Raw genomic sequence first — 27,785 nt, forward strand, 5'->3', positions numbered from 1 at the left:
AAAACAGATGCCTATAAATATCTAGGATACAGACAAAAAATAGGAATACATAATACAAATATTAAAGAAGAACTAAAAGAAAAATATAGACAAAGACTAACAAAAATACTGAAAACAGAATGGACAGCAAGAAACAAGACAAAAGCTATAAATACTTATGCTATACCAGTATTGACCTACTCATTTGGAGTAGTGAAATGGAGTGACACAGACCTAGAAGCACTCAATACACTTACACGATCACAATGCCACAAATATAGAATACATCACATACATTCACCAACAGAAAGATTCACATTAAGCAGAAAGGAAGGTGGAAGGGGATTTATGGATATAAAAAACCTACATTATGGACAGGTAGACAATTTAAGAAAATTCTTTCTAGAACGAGCAGAAACTAGCAAAATACACAAAGCAATCACTCATATAAATACATCAGCTACACCATTGCAATTTCATAACCACTTCTACAACGCTTTAGATCACATAACATCAACAGATACAAAGAAAGTAAATTGGAAAAAGAAAACACTACATGGCAAGCACCCTTATCATCTAACGCAGCCACACATAGATCAAGACGCATCCAACGCATGGCTAAGAAAAGCCAATATATACAGTGAGACGGAAGGATTCATGATTGCAATACAGAATCAAACAATAAACACCAGATATTACAGCAAGCATATTATTAAAGATCCCAATACCACAACAGATAAATGCAGACTTTGCAAACAACAAATAGAAACAGTAGATCACATCACAAGCGGATGTACAATACTAGCAAACACAGAATACCCCAGAAGACATGACAATGTAGCAAAAATAATACATCAACAACTTGCCATAAAACATAAACTAATAAAACAACACGTTCCCACATACAAGTACACACCACAAAATGTACTGGAGAATGATGAATACAAATTATACTGGAACAGAACGATTATAACGGATAAAACAACACCACATAACAAACCTGACATCATACTCACCAATAAAAAGAAGAAATTAACACAACTAATTGAAATATCCATACCCAACACAACAAATATACAGAAGAAAACAGGAGAAAAAATTTAAAAATACATCCAACTGGCTGAGGAAGTCAAGGACATGTGGCATCAGGATAAAGTCGACATTATACCAATTATACTATCAACTACAGGAGTCATACCTCACAATATCCACCAGTACATCAATGCAATACAGCTACATCCAAACATATATATACAACTACAAAAATCTGTAATTATTGATACATGTTCAATGACCCGAAAGTTCCTAAATGCAATATAACATATACCGTACAGTTAAAAGGAAGTCACGCTTGATCAAGGTCCGCGTCACTGTCCATTTTTGACCAGACATAACGTCTGAGAATAGAAAGAAATAATAATAATAATTACAGAGACAGATAAATAAAGGATTTATGGGTGTACAATATAGATGTCTTCTGATACAGCCAGTTCTGGGGAACAGAAAATTATGCAGGCTGCGCCAGCTAAGAATACTGGAAATGGGAAAGATCTGGGTGGAAAGAAAAATGTACAAGGGAATATACAACTAACGAATAGATTACGTTGTTAGATAGACTTACAAAATTCACATTGTTTATGTAGCACAAAGCACGGAAGTAACTTAAAAATGTTTTGCAGAGATTAGCTAGCACAGTGATAGTTAAGGACTGATAGTGGCAGCTACTGAAGCCCAGAGTAGTTGTGTACGTTCGAAAACTAAACTATTGTCCCTATTCCAGACCAGCTTATTACGGGAGCCAACCGTGAGTGGTTGCTGGAGAAGGACAAGTACACGTCAGACGAGAGCAGACGCCCCGCCGAGAACCGCTACGCCGACAACATCTACGGCATTGCAGGCTCATTTAAAAAATTGTCCGTGGACTGACACAACTCTTCTGTTACAGACAGAGATGAAAGTTTTGTACACATGTATATATTGTACAGTTTATTCTGTAGATATTAAAATAAAAATTAAAATAAACGGTTTTCCAACAAACCTTGTAATTCTAGTTTTATTATTTATTGCTTTACTCACACTTAGATCTCATTTATATAACGAAATAGCATAAGCAACTCGACACGGTTACTACAGCTACGTCATTCAAGACCACGACAGGTGTTCAGTACAGCTCCCTTTTGGAGATTCCAATAGGTACAGTAATGATGTCACAAGCCCCATTGGCCCTTCCCGGTGCGTTTTGACAAAATGATAGAATTCGATATTATCACACGTGCGATATTTGCAGACTTCTGTTTATGTGTAGGTTTTATCATACAAATTAACAACACAAGATAATGTACAAGGTACGTAGAAAGTTCAATGAATGCTCACAGAAAATAAAAAACAGAGGAGCAAATGAAATGCCTTTATTGGCCTTCAAAGTAATCAGCATTTGTTACAACACTCTTCTTCTGGAGACTGTCAGCTATTGCTTCTTGCAGAGTCACCAGAAGCCCCATGGCATGCAACGTCCACAAATGTTCCCGATCAATAGTGCCTACACTGTCTTTGCTTACCTTCAGCTGATCTGCAGTAATTCTCTCAAATATAGCCACCAATCATCCGACTCAACTATCCGCCACACACGTGTCATTGCAAAACGGAGGGCAAATTGGAGCAACACTTTAACATGAAGTTTTGCTTCAAATCTGGGGAAACAGCGACGCACGGGGTACGCAACGTTAGTACTAGGGTGTGGTGTTGAAACAGTAGTAAAATATATATGTTTATCTGTTTACAGGCTTTGGAGCTTAATAAAGACGATTATTCTCAACAAACAATAAGGACGTACACTTGCTTGAACGGAACCAACCTGTTTCGGAAATTTTATAAAGTTTTTCCTTGGTGGAGCGTAACGTCCGCTTGGAAGTATTATCTCCCATATACAGCTACACCTACGGTTACAACTGTAAGATAGGAGAGTTGTGGTTCACTGTTTACCAGGGATGACCAAAAATGGTTCAAATGGCTCTGAGCACTATGGGACTTAATTTCTGAGGTCATCAGTCCCCTAGAACTTAGAACTACTTAAACCTAACTAACCTAAGGACATCACACACATCCATTCCGGAGGCAGGATTCGAACATGCGACCTAGCGGTCGCGCGGTTCCAGACTGTAGCGCCTAGAACCACTCGGCCACTCCAATGACCTCCAATTATAGCGTAGACTGCACAGTTTTTATAAAGTATCAAGATACGTGTATACAGGCAATTTTACCCCCGCCCCCCTACCCGTAGCTAAAGAACATGGTATTATCAGACTGGAGACAATACAGAATGGATCGGGTAATTGGTCTCTGCGCAACACTGTTTCCGTGTGTAAATGATGACGTGTATCATTCTTTTAACTACTTTATTACAGCATATAATTATCTCACTTGGTCAGTTATTGGTAATTTCTTATCGCTATTGCAGCCGTAGTCACCTACTCTGATGCGCAACAGAAACTGGTAAAGTCACGCGTATTCAAATACAGATATAGGTACACAGGCAGAATACGGCGCTGCGGCCGACAACGCCTATATAAGACAATAAGTGTTTGGCGCAGTTGTTAGATCTGTTACTGCTGCTTCAATGCAGATTATCAAGATTTAAGTGAGTCTGAACGTGGTGTTATAGTCGGCATACGAGTGACGGGACATAGCACCGCCGAGGTAGAGATGAAGATTTTCCCATAGGACCATTTCACGAGTGCACCATGAATATCCGTATTCCGGTAAAATATCAGATCGCCGACATCGCTGCGACCGGAAAAAGATCCTTCAAGAACAGGATCAACGACGACTGAAGAGACTCGTTCAACGTGAAACAAGTGTAACCTAAAACGTGGGACTAGGGAAAGCAGGAAAGGCGTGAACCGGGCCTAATCAGTTACCGTTGGTTGCACAGAAAACAAATTCACTTTATTTTTAAAAAAACAAAACTCTCAACAATCACTTTTAAAAGATTTTACTACGCTGGCGGCTGAATGCCTTATTAGAAGAATTGCGAGTTATTGTCGGCTGAAGGCCACAAGCAATGTTAGACACAATCAACGGCTGAAGGCCTGATTAAGAAGGCTCAAAATTATTCGTTGGCTGAAGGCCAGAAGCAATTTCAAAAATACACAACGGCTGAAGGCCTGAATTACCAATAATGTGGACAATTACACGTTAAATATACCATAAACCCTTACACAATCTTAATAACTTTAACAAGTTATAGTGACGGCTTAAGGCATTAGCAAGACAGAACTGAAACTATTTGTCAGCTGAAAGCCACAAGCACTGTTACATACAATTAACGGCTGAAGGCCAGCAGCAACTTCAGAATACACAACGGCTGTAGGCCTGAATTACAAGTGAGGAAGGCAGTTACACATTAACAAATACTAAGATATTTTCTTCTTAACAATCAAAACGGTAACAAGTAATATTAACTGCTGAAGGCCTTATTAAGAAAAAATTGCAAATATTGATCGACTGAAGGCCACAAACACTGTTACACACAATCAACGGCTGAATTTTCAGACTGCTGAACGGCTGAGGGCCTTAATTACAAGTAAGGAAGGCAGTTGCATGTTAAAATACTAAAACGTTTGTAAAAAAAATCTTAACGAATTCTAACAGGCTATAGTGACGCCTGCAGGCCTTATTAAGAGAAAATTGAAAATAAATTGCCGTCTGAAGGCCACAAGCAGTGTTACAAACAATTAACAGCTGAAGGCCTGAATTGCAAGTGGGGAAGGCAATAACATGTTAAAACATTAGGGTAAATTTTAAACAATTATGACAAATTGGCCAAATAAGAGGGAGTGATCCACAAACAGTGCTCCCTGGATCGACCTGTGGAAGGTGACTACAGCTGTGTAAGAGGTGAGACAGACAGCCAAGAGTTGTACTCACGTAACACGATGGGAGCTCACACTTGGTGTAGCTTAATCGCCGACCTACCGACTAACTAACCCGCCTAACGTCCAATCACCGGTACAACGATGGAATATTTTTAGGCAAGGGCAAAGAGACAGACAGCACCACGTCTTAAGGAACACACCTAAGGCCGAAGGAAAAACAAGAATAAAGGTAGAATTCCTAAAAACATATGCACAGTACAATTCAAGAGACTGTCGAACTACACGCCGTGTCGTACAGCATCAACACGACGAGGAAAGGTACATTGCCGGGAACTTCACTGGGGCGTTAGTGGCCACAAGGCAGAAAATACCACTGGTTGCTCTCGACTAATAAGAATAATACTAAATCCAAACTAACATGCAGGAGTAGAAGGCGGCTAATGGCTTCCGCCAACCTGACAGACCCAGTTTGTTGCGGTTGGTCTTACCAACCCTGTGAGAAACAACACGCAAACAACAGCGACATCGCAAACAGTGGAGGATTCAGTACTCGACACGGTTCACTCAATTTCAAACGTCCTGGGTTCGGTTGTCGGCTACAGCCCCTCGCTCTCACAGTAGCTGCACACCGCCAGCAGTCCCGGCTTGCCCCCTCGCTGCGGACCTCTTCGCTGCTCCGTCCGAAGCTGAACTGCCTGACAAATACGACGAGCCGGAATACTAGCCGTCGCACCAAAGGCAGTTGCACAGTACTGGCTATCAATAACCGCTGCTGCTGCCACTCGTGGACAAACAATACTGGCAGGTCAGTGACACCATTAACACAAGAATGAATCGAAGCGAAACTACCGCTATTACAGGCCGTCAAGTTATAACGGCAAAACGTGAGCTGCATACGGCTCACAACCATTCTGCAGATATCTGCAGCTTTCAATGCTGGGCCATTGAAAAGTGTCAGCGTGCAAACCAGTCAACGAAACTTCATTGGTATGGGCTTTTGAAGCCGAGGGCCACTCGTGTTTCCTCGATGACTGCACGACAGAAACCTTTATTCCTCGCTTGGGCCCATGAACACTGACATTGGACTGTTGATGACTCGAAACATGTTGCCTGGTGGACTGCACGAATTGTCCAGAGATCAAGTAAGAATAAAACCGTATTCATCATGTTAAAAGTATATACATTCAAAGAAACGGAAATGATGTCACTGTAATTATACTTCAGTTTGGAAAATCGTAACGATCTTCGTCCAGCTTCCAGTTCACCAAATATGAATGATGTTCACAACCACGCTTTTGTACGTAACTAGTCATACACAAATTCGTACGATCATAATTTTCCGTTCTTCTTATAGGATTTTCAAAGTTTCACTAGATCGGCATACTGTACATCAAGTACACAGTAACCCCTTCACATCTGCGACTGCAATCCGAGAACGAGTAACGGACTCCCCACAAAATTGTGTGTCCCGTCGAATAGGGCGGAGACTGGCGGCAGCAGGACTAGGGAGTTACCGTACCACACGTTGGCTGACTTTTTGAAGACAGTCTGTACAAATGGTGGCTTTTGGAGTGCTGTCGTGACTGGGGAACGTGGATTCCTGACGGACTGCTTCAAATAGTTTTCCGCGATGAGTCACGGATCCAGTGCTCCGGGTTACCACCGTCAGCGAATGTGTAGGCAACCTTGGGAAAGGTCCCATTCATCGAAAGACTTGGAGAGGCACACCGTTGTTATTCCTCGCGTTATGGCGTGGGGAGCCATCGGTTTCGACTCCAGGTCACGCCTGGTAGTGTTTGAGGGAACTCTGACAGTACAACGGAAAGTCACGGACATCCTAACCCAGTGGTACCCAACTTATCTTACACCGTTTCCCCTGAGTGCAATCAGACGTTATCTAGTACCCCAGCCTTTGCCCCGCCCCCCTCCTCCTCCTCCATATTAATACCAACCTCAGCACCTAAGTAAAGTGTAGAATGGAATACTTCTATTTTTAAAATGATCAAAGGTAAATAATCTTTATTTTGTGCGTGTTTGGGGGAGGGGTAGAGTCAATGGTGTAGGAAATCGTGGTGCATCGTAAGTACTACACACTAAGTAGGCTGTTTAGGTTTTGATGCTGGTAACGCCACGTAGAGCACTGTATGAAAATCACAGACTGTGCTGTGTGCAGTTTGTGGCTGATTTACATTGTTGGAATATTTGCTATTGTAGTGTGCAGACTATGCTGTGTGCAGTCTGTGGCGGATTTGCATTGTTGGAATATTTGCTATTGTAGTGTAGGAACGTTGGATGTGAACAGCGGGTAGCGTTGTGCAGTTGGATGTGAGCCTCCAGCAGTGGTGGATGTGGGGAGAGAGATGGCAGAGTTTTGAGAGCGGACGATCTGGACGTGTGTCCGTCAGAAAAAGGAAATTTGTAAGACTGGATGTCGTGAACTGATATATATGATGTGTTGAACAGAAATGTTACATTTTCATAATACTTGGGAATGATACAGGAAATCAAGTAAATACAGAACTTTTTGAAGTCAAAAGTCGGTAATATCCTACTAATTCGTCTTAAAATAGGCTCAATCGTCTTACAGACATTTGCAAAAACAGACATAATGTCTTATGGGATAACAGCAATCAGTTATTTTATAATGTTACTTAAAATCCGTCTTGATTGCAAATTTTTTTTATTCAAATGACCGGTTTCGGTTCATTCAGAACCATCTTAACATCCGTAAAAATAATGATACTAATTTACTATTTCAAGGAAGCCAATCTTTTTCATCCTACCTAATCAACATCAAATGTACCAGAACGTACCTGATATTTCAGTTACAGAAGTAACCCGTCCAAATCCAGCAACTTTCACATGCTACGTCACATAAAATTGGTTGGCAGAGTGCACGTCATTTATATTAATTATAGCACTATTACCGACAGGTGGCGTCTGGTACATTTGTTACATTCCATTTGCACATACTGTATTCAGTAGATCTTTTTTATATTAAAAATACTTAATTAAAATATGTAGATGTCAAGGTTAAAATCGGTACTTGTCAGAATTAAAAAGAAAGTAAAATTATCATTTTTATACCATCTAAAAACCTTGGGCGATTTATATATCTATGGTGCTGGTGTGAACTTGTTTTCCTCTACGGTCTGCTTCCGTGGTTCCCGCCATTTCGGTGTTGTGCCGCGGTCCGCTCAGTCGTCTGATGTCTATCGCCGCGGGCAAGAGGGCCGCACAGGAGGGCCCCGTCAACGACGCCAGGCGCTGCACGCGTCTTCCGGCTTCTCCACTGCGCACCATCTCTCATCCCTCGGCCTGGATCTCCACACGCAACAGTTGTCATCTTAGTAGGTCGTCATAAATGCTAAAATAGGCGTTATGATTGAATTCGCTTTGCTCGTTGAGGATTAAATCCGGATCTTTATTTTTGTGGGTGTATATTTCAATTTCTTCCAAAATGTTAAGAAACCGTCCCTTATGAGCTCTATGCAGGATGTCTAAATTATGTTCAATGTTCGTGACTGAGTGCTTTGTCGCAGCCATCAGCGCCCCAAAAGCTGTTTTGTTTTGAGAGTAGATGTGCTCCCTGAATCTGGTTTCAAAGTTCTTACCAGTCTGCCCTATATATTATTTACAGCAGTCATTACATTTGATCTCCTATACACCTGAATCCTGAAATTTATTCCTACTATTACATAATCTATGCCGGAGCTTCAATTTTAACGTGTTATTTTTTCGGAACCCTATTTTAACGTCGGATTTACGAAAGCATCTTTCAATTTTATCTGTAATTCTTCCATTGTAAGTGAGAGCTACATATTTTTTCTTGTTGTTCCTCTTAACTGCTACTTGACTTCCTACTATTTGTTCCATTTGCCTCTTCTTTATCTTCCTATAAATATTCATCACCTGCTTACACGTATATCCGTTCGCTACGGCCACTTGTTTTAAAGTACTTAACTCCTTTTCTACATCCTATTGGCTTAGTGGCAATCTTAGTAGCCTGTATACCATCGAAGTAAAATATGCCCATTTGTATCGCGGTGGGTGACAAGAGCGCTCATTGATAACTAGATCTGTACACGTAGGTTTTCTGAATATGCTAAATTCATGCTTGCCATCTTTCTTTATTAGTGTTAAATCCAAGTAATCTATATGGTTGTCTTCTTCAAATTCCATGGTGAATCTAATTTTCGGGTGTAGAGGGCTCATTTTTTGTGCTAAGTTTTCGATATCATTTTTATCTCCTTTGTATAATAAAATGGAGTCGCCAACATATCTCCTGTAATATACAATTATCTCAGCGATATTAGGATTTTCATTAAAGAATTTGTTTTCTAAGTGATTTACAAAAATGTCAGCCAGCGTCCCAGTTAAACTCTTCCCCATTGCAGCCCGTCTTTCTGTTGATAAATTTTACCATTGAAAGTAAATTAATTGAAGGACCAGACTTGTTCAAACATTTCCACTAGTGCAATCACTTCCCCCAGTGCCAATTTACCATGAGTGAGGAGATTGTTCTTAATGATCTCAATCGTTTCTTTTACGGGAATGTTTGTGTACAGATTGGTGATATCCAATGAAGCTAGTGACGCGTTCTGAGGTATAAGTACGTCTTAAATTGCTCGGCAAATTCGTAGCTGTTGCTAATGTTGAAAGTCCGACGATATGTATATGCCGCCTTCAGTCAGTTATTTAGCTCTTTATTTAATTTATAACTTGGGCTGCTGGTGTTATTAACGATTGGGCGAATCGATTTTTCAACTTTATGGAGCTTTATTTGTGACCGTAATTCGGGGATTCGCGGATTCATTACTTTCAGTTTAAACTTTTCCTCCTCTGTGAATAGAAAGACACTGTTATCTATTTGTTTCCTTATTTCTGTTTGAAATTTCTTGGTTGGATCTTTCTTGACTTCTACTATTCAGTTTTCCATAAAGAACTTTTCAGTTTTCTCTATATAGTCTGTATCATGTATTAAAACCATAGTGCCGCCATTATCTGCCTTTGTGACGATAGCCTTACGTGATTCTAACTTCTTATTCAAACCCTTAAAAGTTAGTAGTTCGTTTCTGTTCTTGTGAGCAGAGTGCATTTCATCTATAATCGAATTCTTTACTTTAACTGCCGTGTTGGTCTGTTCGTATCTATTCATATTTGCGATATCACATGCAATTTTCATTTCTGTGACAGTCTTTTTTATTGTATTTGAGTTAATTGCGGAATTTAGGTTATATTGCAGCCCTTTATTTAAAAGGGTCTGCTCATCCATTGTTAATTCTATCTCAGTTGAGTTCATGACCCTCTCACAAAAAGTATGCAACTTTTTATACGCCACTTCGTTATCAATATTAAAATCTACACCTAGGTTGAAAAGCTTCTTCTGATGTCTGTTTAGAGTTAATTATTGCTCCCTGTCAATTCTATTTTCAATCTCTCTGCTTACGTATGTGAACTGTAATGGAGATAAAATGTCACCTAAAATCAAGTGAAGATTAAAAGCTTCTCTATTTAACTCGTCTTTCATTTTACATGCTTCTCGAATTTGCGTTTTAACCCATAAACCGTCACTTTTACGTTTTACTATTTGTGCTATGTTTGACATATTCCTGATTTTTGCTTTTGTGTAATTAGGAGTAATCCCTGCGTCTAAGCATGTTTTGTTAAATTTTATTTTGAAGTTTTCTTTCATTATCTTTGTCCTAACACGTAAGAACTACGTAATGTATCCCGAAGCCTGACGTGGCACAAACTTTGCAAAAATCCCTTATTTCAAACAGAAATAAGGAAACAAATAGATAAGAGTGTGATTCTTTCATAGAGGAGGAAAAGTTTAAACTGAAAGTAATGAATCCGCGAAATCCCGAATTACGGTCACAAATAAAGCTCCATAAAGATGAAAAATCGATTCGCCCAATCGTTAATAACACCAGCAGCCCAAGTTATAAATTAAATAAAGAGCTAAATAACACATTGAAGGCGGCATATACATATCGTCGGACTTTCAACATTAGCAACAGCTACGAATTTTCCGAGCAAATTAAAGACGTATTCAGAACGCGTCACTAGCTTCATTGGATATCACCAATCTGTACACAAACATTCCCGTAAAAGAAACGATTGAGATCATTAAGAAGAATCTCCACACTCATTGTAAATTGGCACTGGGGGAAGTGATTGAACTAGTGGAAATGTTGGAACAAGTCTTGTCGTTCAATTAATTTACTTTCAATGGTAAAATTTATCAATAGAAAGACGGGCTGCAATGGGGAAGAGTTTAGCTGGGACGCTGGCTGACATTTTTGTAAATCACTTAGAAAACAAATTCTTTGATGAAAATCCTAATATCGCTGAGAAAATTGTGTATTACAGGAGATAATGTTGACGACTCCATTTTATTACACAAAGGAGATAAAAATGATATCGAAAACTTAGCACAAAAAATGAGCTCTCAACACCCGAAAATTAGATTCACCATGGAATTTGAAGAAAACAACCGTATAGATTACTCAGATTTAACACTAATAAGAAAAGATGGGAAGCTGGAATTTAGCATATTCAGAAAACCTATGTGTACAGATCTAGTTATCAATGAGCGCTCTTGTCACCCACCGCGATAGAAATGGGCATATTTTACTTCGATGGTATACAGGCTACTAAGATTGCCACTAAGTCAACAGGAAGTAGAAATGGAGTTAAGTATTTTAAAACAAGTAGCCGTAGAGTATGGATATACGTGTAAGCAGGTGATGAATATTTATAGGAAGATAAAGAAGAGGCAAATGGAACAAATAGAAGGAAGTCAAGTAGCAGTTAAGAGGAACAACAAGAAAAACATGTAGCTCTCACTTACAATGGAAGAATTACAGATAAAATTGAAAGATGCTTTCGTAAATCCGACGTTAAAATAGGGTTCCGAACAAATAACACGTTAAAATTGAAGCTCCGGCATAGAATATGTAATAGTAGGAATAAATATCAGGATTCAGGTGTATATAATGAAACTTCCCCTTTCAACAATTATTCAAGACTGTGCTTAAACTGACACACAATATTTTTTTTAGCGCAACGCAATCTGACTTTCAGATATCCCTACAAACGAATGGCCCTGACTAACATTAACCTGTACCTTTCACAAGTCACAAAAATCTTCGTTACTCAAGCTACTGCAATACAGCGAGCGCCACTACTGCCAGCTAAATAAAAGATTGAAACTACGGAAGGCACTAACTACTGATAGGCATAGTTAACAAATGAAAGATTTTAATAGAGAACAAACAATGTATTTACCTTAATAGTGTTGAAAAACCATAATATACATGTTCATGACATCCATTTTTACAAATTTCCAAACTCCGCCATCTCTCTCCCCACATCCACCACTGCTGGCGGCTCACCTCCAACTGCGCAACGCTACGTGCTGTTCACTTCCAGCTGCCGCTGCCCAACACTACAATGGCAGACAACAATGCAAACTAGCTACAGACTGCACACAGCACAGCCAGTGACTTTCATACAGAGAGCGCTACGTGGAGGCGGCGTTACCAATATAAGAACCTAAACAGCCTACTTACATAGCCCCCATGATCCCAACAAAAAATTTTACAAATTGTTTTGGGCACTGGGCAATACATATTTGTTAAAATTTTTCATAATCGTTATTACAATAACAAAGAAATCAAATGCACACACTTATTGATACAATGTTGGTCAAAAGCTAAAATTTTCTCACAGTCCATAAAGACAGTCCTGAGCATCCATCACAGTAAAAGTGTTTTTTTCAAAGTCTGAGCAGTAAAAGACAATGCACACGGAAGTAGTGGATTTCCATGCAATCTTGAAGAAGTAGTGTTGTCCTTCCAACGGAAATACAGTGCTGACTCTTGACATGCTGACAGGTAATGGGCCACAACAGAGCAAACCCACAGCAGAGCCATTCGACGTTTTGAAGAAGATTGGTAGGTAGGTCATCACAGAGCAGACCCACTGTAGTCCTGGTAGAGAGTATGGTATTGGTGGGCCACCAGAGGCGCAGACCCATTGCAGTGTTAGTAGAAATTGTGGACAGGCCCACTGTAGTCCTGGTAGAGATTGTGGTATTGGTGGGTCATCAAAGATGCAGACCCACTGTAGTCCTTGTAGAGATGGCCAGCAGCCATCTGTGCACAATCACCATCGAAGAGTCTTGCAGAGAAGATAGCAAGTCCATAAACCACCACTTGTGCATGCACAAAGTTTTTGGAATTGTCCTTAGAACCAGCAATGCTGTTATCCAGTTCCTTGCTGAATTATTAACACACGTGCATGGGCCACAACAGAGCAAACCCACAGCAGAGTCATTCGACGTTTTGAAGAAGATTGGTAGGTAGGTCATCACAGAGCAGACCCACTGTAGTCCTGGTAGAGAGTATGGTATTGGTGGGCCACCAGAGGCGCAGACCCATTGCAGTGTTAGTAGAAATTGTGGACAGGCCCACTGTAGTCCTGGTAGAGATTGTGGTATTGGTGGGTCATCAAAGATGCAGACCCACTGTAGTCCTTGTAGAGATGGCCAGCAGCCATCTGTGCACAATCACCATCGAAGAGTCTTGCAGAGAAGATAGCAAGTCCATAAACCACCACTTGTGCATGCACAAAGTTTTTGGAATTGTCCTTAGAACCAGCAATGCTGTTATCCAGTTCCTTGCTGAATTATTAACACACGTGCAAACACTAACAGTCCCTACTTCTCACATATTGTCCATAAACTATGACCAACAGAAATGTGTGCAGTGAAATGGAGCTTACAAGTTAATAATATGATGAACTGGTGTCAATTACAACTTTATAACATAAGAATACAATTACGAAGGTACAAAATACATCATTAAAGAACATAACAATACAGATAACATTCGTAGTACAGGCTTTACACAAGAATAGAAATAACATATACATCAGTGTTACAGGAATTTGACATGAGTACATACCTAAAAAATCAGAATAATTATTGAAACATCAACTTCACACATGAGCATTAAAACAAAACAGAATAAATAATGTCTAAGCATATTTACAAGATAAATAACATATTATTAATGCCAATTATATTTGAGGAGAACAGTATTCCTCATCATAGTGAATGTAGCTTAATATGAAAAGAAGAAAAAATTCTATGAAACTACACAGAGACAGGAAGAAAAAAAATACACAAGGGTACACAAACACATAGTGGGATATCACAAAAGGAAAGGACAGGGTTCGTTTTCAGTGTAACATTTGGTACTGCAGTCCAACCCAAAACGTCATTCCATAGATCGTTCATCTTATTTCAACCTTTGCTTCCACCAAAAAACTCCTATCCAAGCATGCTTTCTGTATTTTTCTCGTATAACCTCTCAGTGCATTTCTTCAAATTCATCGCAACTCATTCTCTTATATAGTCTACCCCTTTTTAAGCTAACTTAAATCTACTGAGCTCAGATGCTAAACTAAGGGACGAGGCAATGCAGCAGCACAAAACAATTAACACGAACAGCAATGACAAAAAATTCAAATTGGCAAAGTAAGCAACAATATACAACTAATATAAGGCAATGAGCAGCAAACAAGAAAAATAAATCAGTGATAAACTGGCTTAGCAGAGTAACACAAAGTTAAATTCAGTAACACTATGCCTGGCAAACAGTAGTAACTTATACCTAAACATGACATACCTCAAGCAGAAAAAAATATTACAGTAAAAACAACAATGCAGATAAGGGAAATGTATATTCACATCTTAATGTCTATGTAATTAAAGTGGTGCACCACAACAACATATTGTAAAAAAATATTACCATGTACTTGAAAAGAATATTATGTGTGCAGTTACTGTTACTAGTCCCTTCTTATTGTTCTTTCTTTTCCAAGTGCTCCTTTTTTGAAGAATGTGGATCACAAAATTATTATTTAATAGCTCTGTTGACAGAAAGTGTTCACATTAGCAAATGCATTTTATTTTATTTTATAAAACCAATGCTGCAACACAGCTGTAAACTAGATATCAAATGAAATAAGCAACTACAAAAAGCAAAGCATAAAAATATCATTCAATAGTCTTGTGACATTTCATAAGTTAGTAGAAATTCTCTCAACTCTCGTAGAAAGACACTTGTCATAATCAGGTGTGCAGATGTAAGTATCTTTCCAAGTAATGAGCGTGTCATATTTACGATGCTTTCTCTAAAGGAATGTCAATAGCGAGGTTAATGGCCTCCCCCTTTTTTCCTACCTGTGCCTCTGAAAAGGACACGCACTAATGGCTTTTTCTCCAGGCGTCTGACACAGCTGGGTGCCCACAACGCATTACGTGCAGGTGATCTCTTAACTTTCTTACGGAAATATTTACGACACCAGTTTCTGCTGCAGTGACAGTCTCATATGAAAATTTCACAGGTCGAAAATTTACGTTACAAATGCGTAGAAACAAAATCCTATGAATATAACAGTGTGCAAAAAATTTTCGCCTGCATTGTGATACATTCACGCATTTACACACATTTCATAACTCTTAAAGTACGATTCTCGGTTTCCAACATCCTTTTTCACAAGTCAGAGTCCCTAACCACTACTCCTTATTCCTTACCTTATTACACATATACATATTCATCAACACATCTTCAACAATTCATCATAATAAATACATATCATAATAAACATTCCTCAACAGCATAATACACATCGTCGTCCTAATAATAACATCATAACACCTCAGTCAAATCTCAAAAACGTCGTAGCTACCTGCAATAATTTCAAAACCTAAAAAAATTCTCTGCTCATTTAAATAGCGTCATCTACCTCAAACGTACTTTAAAAATCGTGATCCCATACCAAATATATCATTCAAAGCTCTCATAGTATCACAATGGTTCTGAAAAAATATGAACAGTTCACAAAGTACAGACAAAATACAATTTCGTAAGTGTGAAGTAATCCAACTCTGTAATTGCGTAAACATGTGTCACTGATGTAATAAAAAAGTTTGTCTCTCTCAGTTAAATGATCAGATAGCTGTGTAATTATGTGTTAGAGAAATATGGTACCGATGTGTAAAGTTGTGTAAGCAAATACCATATTAGCTAGGGCTCCTTGTGCTTGCCAAACACATGGTACACTAAGTAAGCGTGTACCCCCCTAAGGATTATTGTAATTATACCCTCAGGTGTTACAGATTACAGCAATGGAATGAAATGTATCATGGAAAACTTTATTTGTAATTCAAAAATCTTTAAAAATAAATGTTTTAAGTACAAAATTAATCACTCAAATACGTGTCCTGTAGCACTAAATGTGCGTCTTGCTGTAAGATAATCTCTGTGGAAGTGTCGTAGTTATTTTCCTCTGAAAGCTATTCTGCAGAAGCCAATGTACTTACCTCATGATAAACCAAAGTGAAATGCTTTGCGTATAGATATCTTAATTATTACACTTATTGCTGTGATGAAGAAAGTACTGTGCTGTAACGTATTGTTGTGCTACTGAAAAGGCTGTCTCACTGTAGCTATACCACAAAAGTTACTACTGAAACATGCTTTACTTTCCAGAATAATACAGAAAAACTGTGCAGATATAAAACAGAAACACCGCAAAAGCAACATTGTAAATTGTCACTCATTAGTAGCGTCATGATAAAATCGTGTAGCTGTCACATAGACTAACCACTGTGTCATCTGGTATCTCACAGAAAGTACTTTAAATCCAGAATGTATTTTCAAGTAAACCAAAATGTTGCATTAAAACTCATTAGCAGTACTGGTAAATGTTCTAAGTATGTGAGCCTTATAGTCGTTACGTAATCGTGCAACTAACAAGCAAGAATGTACACACACAATAACACTGTGTCATCTGTTCGCAATAACAATGCATTCGTAATTTCTGTTTAAATATGTTCTCTTGTCTCTTGACTGGGTATTTAACTTCAAACATTGTTGCATTGTAACAGTTTCTAAAGCATACTAGTAATGTGAAGTGAAACGTTTTATGGCAAAGACAAAGCTAAAAAGCAGATTATCTTTCAATAAACGGTTTTACACGTGAAATGTGGTGTAATCTTTTACCCTTTATAGCGCACAGAGTTTCGACTTCAAAGCAATTATCATGTTGTATACGTTGGTAAGGAATGCTAAAATTTTTTTCAAGTTTAGCGTGTATACTATTTTTCCCTGAGCCAGCCGGCGCAGGTGGCTGCCTGCGGTGCGAGTCATTGTCTGCTATCTCTTTGTTGGCGCGCGTCGTTATTGGGATTAGGAGACCTAACTTCCACAAATTCACGTTGTCGAAAGTGCCCTGCTCTGTTTGAATCCCGCCAGTTCTGATGAAATTCAGGTCTGTCGTTATGATTACCTCGTCTGTCGTCATGTCGGTAGATTTCATAGTTTCTTTCTTGTCGGTCATGTGGTGGAAAATTTCTTCCTGAGTCGTAACTGCACGCTGGACCATTGCGTCTAAAGTTATTCTGTCTCCCTTGATAATAATTGTTTTGGTTCCCATATTGTCTGTTTCTAAGGTAATCTCTGTCATATTCATTACTACAGAAATGCGATCTTTCTCTGTAACTATTATTACTCTGCCAGTGGTTGTCATATGTGTGGTGTCTGTTTTGGTCACGATTTGCGTTGTAAGAATAGACTTGTCGTGTCCAGTTATTGTTTCTGTCGTCACGGAATTGTGACGGATGTGATCTGTAGTGATTGTTTTCCTGTTTTCGCATCCCGCGACTGTCTGTGTCAATTTCTAATTCTTGTAAGAGTCCCTGAAAAGCTTCAATGTCGTCTTTGCAACGTCCTGCCAAAATAATATTTCTTAAATGTTCAGGCAATTTCAGTAAGCAAATGCTGTATGGGTTTGAAAGATATTGATTCTTATGCAACATGTCTTCAAAATATTTGACAAGACTGGAAAATTCAGATTGTTCGAAATGTTTCATCATTATGATGCTATGTTTTACTCGGTCTTGTGTAGCTTGAGACCAATATGCTGAGAGGAAGGCATGATAAAAATCCCCTTCACTGTGACTATCGTGAATGTCCGATCGCATTCTTACAGCTGGTTCATTCTCCAAGTAGCCACACATAAATTCTAATCTGTGCTCTAACGACCAGTTGGGAGGAAAACAATGAGAGAATTGATGGAGCCATACTTGTGGATGAATGTCGTTGCCAGAATTCTTAAATGGTTTAAATTTACGTGTAGTAATGAACAGCTTATAGTCAAAATCATCGTGTCGGCGAGTAGCATATCAGTCATTGTTACGTCGTGTCGGCGGTTCCATCTCAAAATTCGGTGTACCTTGCCAATATCTTTCATAATTTCCGAAGTGCCCTGAGTTATTATTTTGTGGCTGTTCCGTATTTCTATGTCCCTCTTCCCGTATTGGAGCGCGAGTGTCCTCTGAAATACGTAATTCATGTATTACCTGTGTCAGCTGATCTTGTACTTCCCGGATTTCTCTTTGGTGTTGCGTATTAATTTGATTCAGATTTTGTTTCAGTTTCCTAATTTGTTCGCACTTATCTGTGTCATTAAAGACTACCGGTTTTGTGTCATTCAGATTATCATCTACCTTCATAGATAAATTATTTAGCTGATCCGAAAGTTCAACTACTTTCTCTGATAATGAACTAATTTCCTCCATGTGTCTTTCTACTGTGTCCTTTAAGTTTTCCTGAGTTTTTGCAAGTTGCGTAACCGAATTGGTAGATGCAACTGAGTCCATTTTAGCTTGCAAGGTCTCATGATTTTCATGAACAATAGTTTGCAGTTCTTTTATGGCTGCTTCGTGATTCTGTAATGCATTTTCATGATGCGAAAAAATAGGTTGGAAATGCTCACAAATTTGTGTTTTTACGTCAGTACAGACTTTTTGACATTTCGATTCAATGTTATGTAACTCAGCAGTTAAATCTTCACGTGTTTGTTCGAGAGTTTGTTCCAATGAGTCTAACTTTTAAAGCTTTTGCTGTGTTTGTCTCTGATTTTATTCCATTGTGTGTAACTGTTGCTGTGTTTGTCTCTGGTGTTGTTCCATTGTGTCTAACTTTTGAAGATTTTGTTCCATTGTGTCTAACTGTTGCTGTGTTTGTTTCTGATTTTGTTCCATTGTGTCTAACCTTTGAAGCTTTTGTCCCATTTGTTGCATTAATTGTAATAACAATGCACTGGTGTCTGAAACATGTTCCTCAGTGCTTTTCGGCAGTGAATTTGCACCGGCAACATTCACATTTTGACAAGCAGAAAATGTGTCTTGACTCATTTGAGAAAACGGTGAGAACCCAAAACCTGAGTCTACAGTATTTGCAATATTGTGTTCTGCCATTCCCGATTCCTGAGGCGAGCTGTTGCCGATCGATCGATCGATAATGCTTCCCTGTTCACTAATTGTTTCACTGCCGACGCCATTGTTTGCCGCCCGCTCCATTTCCCTATGTACAATTACCAAATTACTACTTCAAATGTCTGTTAAATCACTACACAGTGGTGTTGATAAGCTACGCTCGTCGTCACTATTATTTCTCAGTTTACTTTGGAGCCTAGTGTTACGTTTTTCACACGCCATTATTGTCACAATATTTCACACGACAACACAGGAAAACACAATTTGAAGAGCAAAAATAGGGGAACACATTAACATAGCACTGAAAATAATATCTAGTTAATTACAAGCGCAGCTACGAAATACTTGGTGCAAATCTACATGCATGCCACAACTCTTTTACTGTACAAGAATGAAAAACTACTACTACAAAGGAGATTCTCTCTACAATTACGCGCTAGCAATAAACAAAGGCTACACTATTTACACAAACTACAAGAAAAAATCAGAAGATTTCAGTGAGGTATCCACGGCTAAGGGTCGACACATGAAACTTCCCCTTTCAACAATTATTCAAGACTGTGCTTAAACTGACACACAATATTTTTTTGAGCGCAACGCAATCTGACTTTCAGATATCCCTACAAAGGAATGGCCCTGACTAACATTAACCTGTACCTTTCACAAATCACTTACCTCACAAAAATCTTCGTTACTCAAGCTACTGCAATACAGCGAGTGCCACTACTGCCAGCTAAATAAAAGATTCAAACTACGGAAGGCACTAACTACTGATAGACATAGTTAGCAAATGAAAGATTTTAATAGAGAACAAACAATGTATTTACCTTAATAGTGTTGAAAAACCATAATATACATGTTCATGACATCCATTTTTACAAATTTCCAAACTCCGCCATCTCTCTCCCCACATCCACCACTGCTGGCGGCTCACCTCCAACTGCGCAACGCTACGCGATGTTCATGTCCAGCTGCCGCTGCCCAACACTACAATGGCAGACAACAATGCAAACTAGCCACAGACTGCACACAGCACAGCCAGTGATTTTCATACAGAGAGCGCTACGTGGCGGCGGCGTTACCAATATAAGAACCTAAATAGCCTACTTACAATAAGATCAAATGTAATGACTGCTGTAAATAATATATAGGGCAGACTGGTAAGAACTTTGAAACCAGATTCAGGGAGCACACCTACTTTCAAAACAAAACAGCTTTTGGGGCGCTTATGGCTGCGACAAAGCACTCAGTCACGAACATTGAACACAATTTAGACATCCTGCATAGAGCTCATAAGGGACGGTTTCTTAACATTTTGGAAGAAATTGAAATATACACCCACAAAAATAAAGATCCGGATTTAATCCTCAACGAGCAAAGCGAATTCAATCATAACGCCTATTTTAGCATTTATGACGACCTACTAAGATGACAACTGTTGCGTGTGGAGATCCAGGCCGAGGGATGAGAGATGGTGCGCAGTGGAGAAGCCGGAAGACGCGTGCAGCGCCTGGCGTCGTTGACGGGGCCCTCCTGTGCGGCCCTCTTGCCAGCGGCGATGGACATCAGACGACTGAGCGGACCGCGGCACAACACCGAAATGGCGGGAACCACGGAAGTAGACCGTAGAGGAAAACAAGTTCACACCAGCACCATAGATATATAAATCGCCCTATGTCTTACAGACATTTAATGCTTTATTAAGATAGACTGCCGTCGCGATGGTTCTGTTGTAAGCTGAATTTAATTTGCATTAGTACAGTGAATATTTTAATTGCATTTTCCATGAATGTTTTGATCAGAATAAGTAAAGAGAGAAATGTATGAGTACCTTCAGTTTGGCTCAGCTGTTTGAAAATAAAATAACGTAGAAATTTACCAGTACACTCATTACATAATTTTCTAAAGGGGACGTTTCACCCCATCAGATAAGAAACACAACTATCCACAGCGAGGGCAGACACTTGTTACAAAACACGCTTCCCCTGTGTTACTCCTCTCCATTCTGCACTTGCTTGCCCTGTGCATAACTCACTTGATTGCTACATGCCATACTCCTGAACTGCCAAAAGTTGTAAGTTTTCAGGCTGTCAACACTTTGTGTCTGACCACAGCCGCTATTAATAACATTAACAATAATACTAATAATATTAATACTGCCCATAAACCGTGGCAGCCCTTATGCAGTTACTGCTAAAAGTGTTCAAATGTGGGTGAAATGCTATGGGACTTAAAACCTAAGGTCATCAGTCCATAATCTTACACACTACTTAACCTAAATTATCCTAAAGACAAAGACACACACCCATGCCAGAGGTAGGGACCAGCCAGCCGCACAGTCCATGACTGCAGCGCCCGAGACCGATCGGCTAATCCCGTGCGGCTGCAGTTACTGTTCTCTCGTACTGTCAGTTCATTCACTTATCCGTCTCTAAGCAAGTAATGAAGCAATTTCTGGACTACTGCAATTACTATCTACAACTTGGAGAAGACATTATCTCAAGATATATAACATGTCGTACGAATTTGTCTCAGTTTTATCATCACCGATGTACAGGACTAAGCACAACATATGTATGCAATTGACAGACTATATGAGGATCCCTTAATCTCAACCGCATTAATGTTACTAATTGGGAGGTAGTAATTACTGTTAACTTACATAATCAGTATTACCCTTACAAAATTGTAAAAATAATAATGATCTTTTGAAAATAATTTAGTTTTGTGACTGAAGCAGAATCGCCTAGCTTTTACCCCTCAGAAAATTTCATTTTAACCTCAGGGGTTAACAACGCCCTCGTTGGGAGCAACTGACCTACGCGCGCCTGTGTTACCTCTCAAGCGGTAGTAGTTTGGAGCCATTTTTCAGTTGGACAACGCTCATCCACACGCGGCATGCGTCTGTCGAAACGATTTACTGATGATGAGGTACTTCCATGATCAGCAAGATGTCCTGTCTGTCAGCGACAAAATGTGTGGCGGCCGGAGTGGCCGTGCAGTTCTAGGCGCTACAGTCTGGAGCCGAGCGACCGCTACGGTCGCAGATTCGAATCCTGCCTCGCGCATGGATGTATGTGATGTCCTTAGGTTAGTTAGGTTTAATTAGTTCTAAGTTCTAGACGACTGATGACCTCAGAAGTTAAGTCGCATAGTGCTCAGAGCCATTTGACAGAATGTGTGTGCAACCCACTCGGACGTCAACTCTGCCATTATCCAGGATACAAGCATCAGTCACAAGAGTTGTGTGACGCAGGAGTGGATACAAGCACTTTGTGGCACCCTAACCCAACAAGTACATGTATCCATACCAAAGTCGGTGTCTTGTCATTTTGCCAACGTCATTGTAAATTTGATTCGGTATCGTAATGGCTGAAATAACTTCACATTTCCTCTTAACTCGTGCACTTGCGAAAAAACTTCCACATAAAGTGTGATATGAAACTGCAAGGCACGAAAAAAATCATTTGATGTGCCATTTAGTGTCTTAAAAATCGAATGAAAAGTATTACACGGAGCAGAAACCCACGGATCGGAAAGTAGCTTTTTTTCCAGTTTTGTTAAGGAACAATAGAACTTCTACCGAATAACTAAACACACGAGTTGATAGAGCTTTGCTTCACCCACCGCATATTTTACAGCAGGAAAACCGGAAAATTCGTGTGATGCCAATTTGGGTCTACCGTGAAGGCCACTCACACGGTAACGGGTACAGCCGCCAGTTTCGTGTAAAACCTGTGCGACCGGTGCTGTTACTTGAGACCTCCGGCGTCTGGTAGTTCACTGGACAGAGCCGCCAGTCTGCTCGCGTCGGTTTTGGAGAGAGAAGCTCTGGGTTTGCTGCTGAATACGCTTTGTACGGTGAGTGTAACGCCGTGAGCAGTGTTTTGTATTCAAACTCGACGTGCTACGACAGCAGTTATAAATGCAGTGATAACAAGTTCGTACAAGTTGCGATTAGGTGCTCTTTAGATTGAAAGCGACTGAATCGCACAGTTAGAGTTAACTGATTAGCTATGAGTCAGTATTCAACGTAGTCACTAACTATATATGAAGTTCTCCACGCGAGAGCGAATCCTGTGATGTCATAAGGATCGCCTAGATACAAAATCACTCTGTTATTAGACGTTCAGTAGTGTGAAAGTTATTTAACGGCAAAAATAAATTTCAGTAGTAATAGGCACTCCTGTTACGGATGTCGTGGTGTTAGAGGAAATACTTGTAAAAAAATGTTGCGACGTGTAAAGGACCACAAGAGATAACGCCATCATAACTGAAATACACGAATATGTAGTTAGTTACAATTTCTAAAATTACTGCCTCCTGATGTTACGAATCAATGCGCTTTGCAGATAGATAATCTCTCATTAATTTGCTCTTCATTCGAACCCTTTTGCTGTAGGTATTTAAAATTTGGTAGTTATTAATAAAACATAGCTACACTATATGATCAAAAGTATCCGGACACCTGGCTGAAAAGACTTACAAGTTCGTGGCACCCTCCATCGTTAATGCTGGAACTCAATGTGGTGTTGGCCCACCGTTAGCCTTGATGACAGCTTCCACTCTCGCAGGCATACGTTCAATCAGGTGCTGGAAGATTTCTTAGGGAGTGGCAGCCCATTCATCACGGAGCGCTGCACTGAGGAGAGGTACCGATATCGGTCAGTGTGGTCTGGCACGAATTCGGCGTTACAAAACATCCCAAACGTGTTCTACAGGATTCAGGTCAGGACTCTACGCAGGCCAGTCGATTACAGGGATTTAATTGTCGTGTAACCACTCCGCCACAGATCGTGCATTATGAACAGGTTCAAATGGTTCAAAAGTCTCTGAGCACTATGGGACTCAACATCTTAGGTCATAAGTCCCCTAGAACTTAGAACTACTTAAACCTAACTAACCTAAGGACATCACACACACCCATGCCCGAGGCAGGATTCGAACCTGCGACCGTAGCAGTCCCGCGGTTCCGGACTGCAGCGCCAGAACCACTAGACCTATGAACAGGTGATCGATGGTGTTGAAAGATGCAATCGCCATTCCCGAATTGCTCTTCAGCAGTGGGATGCAAGAAGGTTCTTAAAACATCAGTGTAGGCCTGTGCTGTGATAGTGATACGCATAACAACAGGGAATGCAAGTCCATCCATGAGAAACAAGACCACACTATAACACCACCGCCTCCCAATTTTACTGTTGGCACTACACACACTGGCAGATGACGTTCACCGGGCATTCGCCATACCTACACCCTGCCATCGGATCGCCACGTTGTGTGCCGTGATTTGTCACTCAACACAACATTTTTCCACTGTTCAGTCGTCCAATGTTTACGCTCCTTACACCAAGCGAGGCGTCGTTTGGCATTAACCGGCGTGATGTGTGGCTTGTGAGCAAGCCTCTCAACCATGAAATCCAAGTTTTCTCACCTCCCGCCTAACTTTCATAGTACTTGGTGCGGAACCTGCTCCAGTTTAGAATTCCTGTGAGATGGTCTGGATAGAAGTCTGCCTATTACACATTACGACTCTCTTCAACTGTCGGCGGTCTCTGTCGGTCAACAGACGAAGTCGGCCTGTACGCTTTTGTGCTGTACGTGTCCCTTCACGTTTCCACTTCACTATCACATCGGAAACAGTGGACCTAGGGATGTTTAGGAGTGTGGAAATGTCGCGTACAGACGTATGACACAAGTGACACCCAGTCACCTGACCACGTTCGAAGTCCGTGAGCTCCGCGGAGCGCCCCATTCTGCTCTTTCTAATGACTAGTTCAAATGGTTCAAATGGCTCTGAGCACTATGGGACTTAACATCTATGGTCATCAGTCCCCTAGAACTTAGAACTACTTAAACCTAACTAACCTAAGGACATCACACAACACCCAGCCATCACGAGGCAGAGAAAATCCCTGACCCCGCCGGGAATCGAACCCGGGAACCAGGGCGTGGGAAGCGAGAACGCTACCGCACGACCACGAGATGCGGGCTAATGACTAGTGATGTCACTGATATGGAGTACCTGGCAGTAGATGGCAGTACAATGCACCTAGCTTGAAAAACGTATGTTTTTTTGCGGTGTCCGGATACTTTTGATCACACAGTGTAAGTACGCATCAGCTCGCTTTCATTCAGCTTGTATGACACAAGGCTCTATTAATTGAATCCAAAATTAGAGGACCTATCTTAGTAAAGCAAGCTAAAACCAGAGTCTGCCCGAACACGTCTCGGAAGACCCAACGGGACTGACCGACCGCCTTGCCTCAAGATGAACAACACTGGATGCGCATACGGGGGGGGGGGGGGGGAGGTCACAATTCCGCTCTCCCGGCTGTAGTAAGTTTCGTCACTGGAGCCGCTACTTCTGAGTCAAGTAGCTCCTCAATTTGCCTCACAAGGGTTAACTTCACCCCGCCTGCCAAAAGCGCTCGACAGACCGGGCGGTCACCCAACCAAGTTTTAGCCAAGCCCTACAGTGTTTAACTTTTGGGATCGCACGGGAAACGGTGTTACCACAGCTGCAAGGTCGTTGGCTTCCATTGCAATTTATTATCTCTGTTTGCTGTACACACGTTTCCAACGGAAGTACACTGATATTATTCATTCTCTTTAAAGTACAGATTTTTCATGGGAACTCGCAAAGCAACAATAAATTATTTATATGAAAGCGAGAAAAATGACTGACGCTGGATACACGTTCCCTGAAAGGGAAACCCTAACGCTCCGTTGACTGACTCTCGACAACAAAGCATTCATGTGCTGCTGTATGCCGCTAGCGGTGGCCGAGCGGTTGTAGGCGCTTCAGTCCGGAACCGCGCGACTGCTACGGTCGCAGGTTCGAATCCTGCCTCGGGAGTGGATGTGCGTGATGTCCTTAGGTTAGTTAGGTTTAATTAGTTCTAAGTTCTAGGTGACTGATGACCTCAGAAGTTAAGTCGCATAAAAAAAAATATGGAAGCGTATGTCGCACTGCCTCGGGAGATGCATTCATTCCTCATACCTACAACTTGCAAGTTTCCTCTTACTTTTACATTACAAGACGGATTAAAAACCAAGAAGTCTGTCGTATATACCGTTTTTTTCTTTTGTTTAGGTCCAAGAACAGTTTCAGCTTCAGCGGAATAGCCCATTGTTTTACTAACCGCCATATCTTACAATTTCGCCAGATTGTCCAGACTGCTAGACGTACAATTCTGAGAATGAGCGTGTGATAAGTATACAGGTCATGTATAGTCACCGTGAAGATAGATCACCAAGTACGACTGTAGATCCTGAAGATTGTCCAAAATTGTAATTCGTCCTCAAAGTTTCTCCTTCTTCAATTGGAAACCCGTTAATGCATGTTGGGGTAGAAAATCGCATTTTACCCTGGTCCATCGCCATTCATCGCCGGTTGTAGGCGCTTCAGTCCGGAACCGCGCGACTGCTACGGTCGCAGGTTCGAATCCTGCCTCGGGAGTGGATGTGCGTGATGTTTGTTTGTGGCGTTTACCTTAGCTTGTGGTGATATCTCTCCATCACCAATGACATAATGAATGCTGTATAGTAAGTACTCTTAAATTCTATAGCGCACTTGTTGCGACATTACAACAGAACGTTTTTTGTGGACTAAGTGACAGCGTGGAATTGTATTGAAGGTGCCGTTTGGAGGCAGTCTTCCTGAATACCACCGTTCTTACTTACAATCAACAATTTTGTTTTTATTCTGTCGATGTGTTCTTTATCCGGCAATCTGGCTTTTTTAGCAGCTCTCACGTGAGTCTCGAACGAATTCGAACGACTCTACAACCACGATAATGTCGTCAATATATCTACAGTGATCTTTTTTTTCTGTTGTGCATCCTGGGCGGAAAGAATTAATCTGACAGATGCCTCTCACAGAGGTTGCGAAAATGACAGATTCATACCAGCACCAGAAGACCTTCAAATCCTTATTTAACAATAGGATACCACTTTTTCCAAACATAGCCCTCTTACAATAAATCCAAGGCAGAAAGAACGTGTATCGAAGAACCAATATGCAGATATGAATGTGACGCGTTCATGAAACTGCCCTGTAGAAAAATGAAACACCCTATGGCGTTATTGGCTGGAAGACCCCCTCTGGTGTAGTTCCACTGCTTGGTGCAAGTCTTTCAATGTGAAGCCATTTTGGTAGCTTGCACTTCGATGAGCACAACACAAGCAACCACTACACGAGGAAAGAAAATCTGCGACTCAGCCGAGAATCGAACACGTAATCCGACGATCTGGCTCAAATGGCTCTGAGCACTATGGGACTTAACTTCTAAGGTCATCAGTCCCCTAGAACTTAGAACTACTTAAACCTAACTAACCTAAGGACATCACACACATCCATGCCCGAGGCAGGATTCGAACCTGCGACCATAGCGGTCGCGCGGTTCCAGACTGTAGCGCCTAGAATCGCTCGGCCACCCTGGCCGGCATGATCTAGAAGTGGTGATGGTAACCACGTTTTTTTCACGAAATGGAGAAAACCAGTCGTCCAGGAGTTTGGTTACTAGGTGGGCAGAGGTGGAAAACGCGAGGCTTGGCCACCGTGTCCCCATCACCAC

The 27,785-nt window shown here is 40.7% G+C and overlaps 2 protein-coding genes across 3 annotated transcripts in view; both read left to right on the forward strand.

Annotated features, from left to right (window-relative positions):
• The window catches only part of LOC126188720 (clavesin-1-like), a 177,915-nt gene extending 156,893 nt beyond the window's left edge, over nt 1–21,022 (forward strand). Inside the window, exon 9 of the mRNA XM_049930328.1 lies at nt 20,660–21,022. Coding sequence (XP_049786285.1) covers nt 20,660–20,838 — 179 coding nt within the window. The 3' untranslated portion in view covers nt 20,839–21,022. The remainder of the gene's footprint in view (nt 1–20,659) is intronic.
• Nucleotides 21,023–22,974: 1,952 nt separating this feature from the next.
• LOC126187956 (clavesin-1-like) overlaps nt 22,975–27,785 on the forward strand; it is a 280,773-nt gene continuing 275,962 nt past the window's right edge. For both annotated transcript variants that reach the window (XM_049929335.1, XM_049929336.1), the window contains exon 1: nt 22,975–23,070. The gene's annotated coding sequence lies outside the window, so the exon portion shown is untranslated. The remainder of the gene's footprint in view (nt 23,071–27,785) is intronic.

This window comes from Schistocerca cancellata, chromosome 5 (assembly GCF_023864275.1).
Source record: "Schistocerca cancellata isolate TAMUIC-IGC-003103 chromosome 5, iqSchCanc2.1, whole genome shotgun sequence".
Taxonomy (NCBI): Eukaryota; Metazoa; Arthropoda; class Insecta; order Orthoptera; family Acrididae; genus Schistocerca; species Schistocerca cancellata.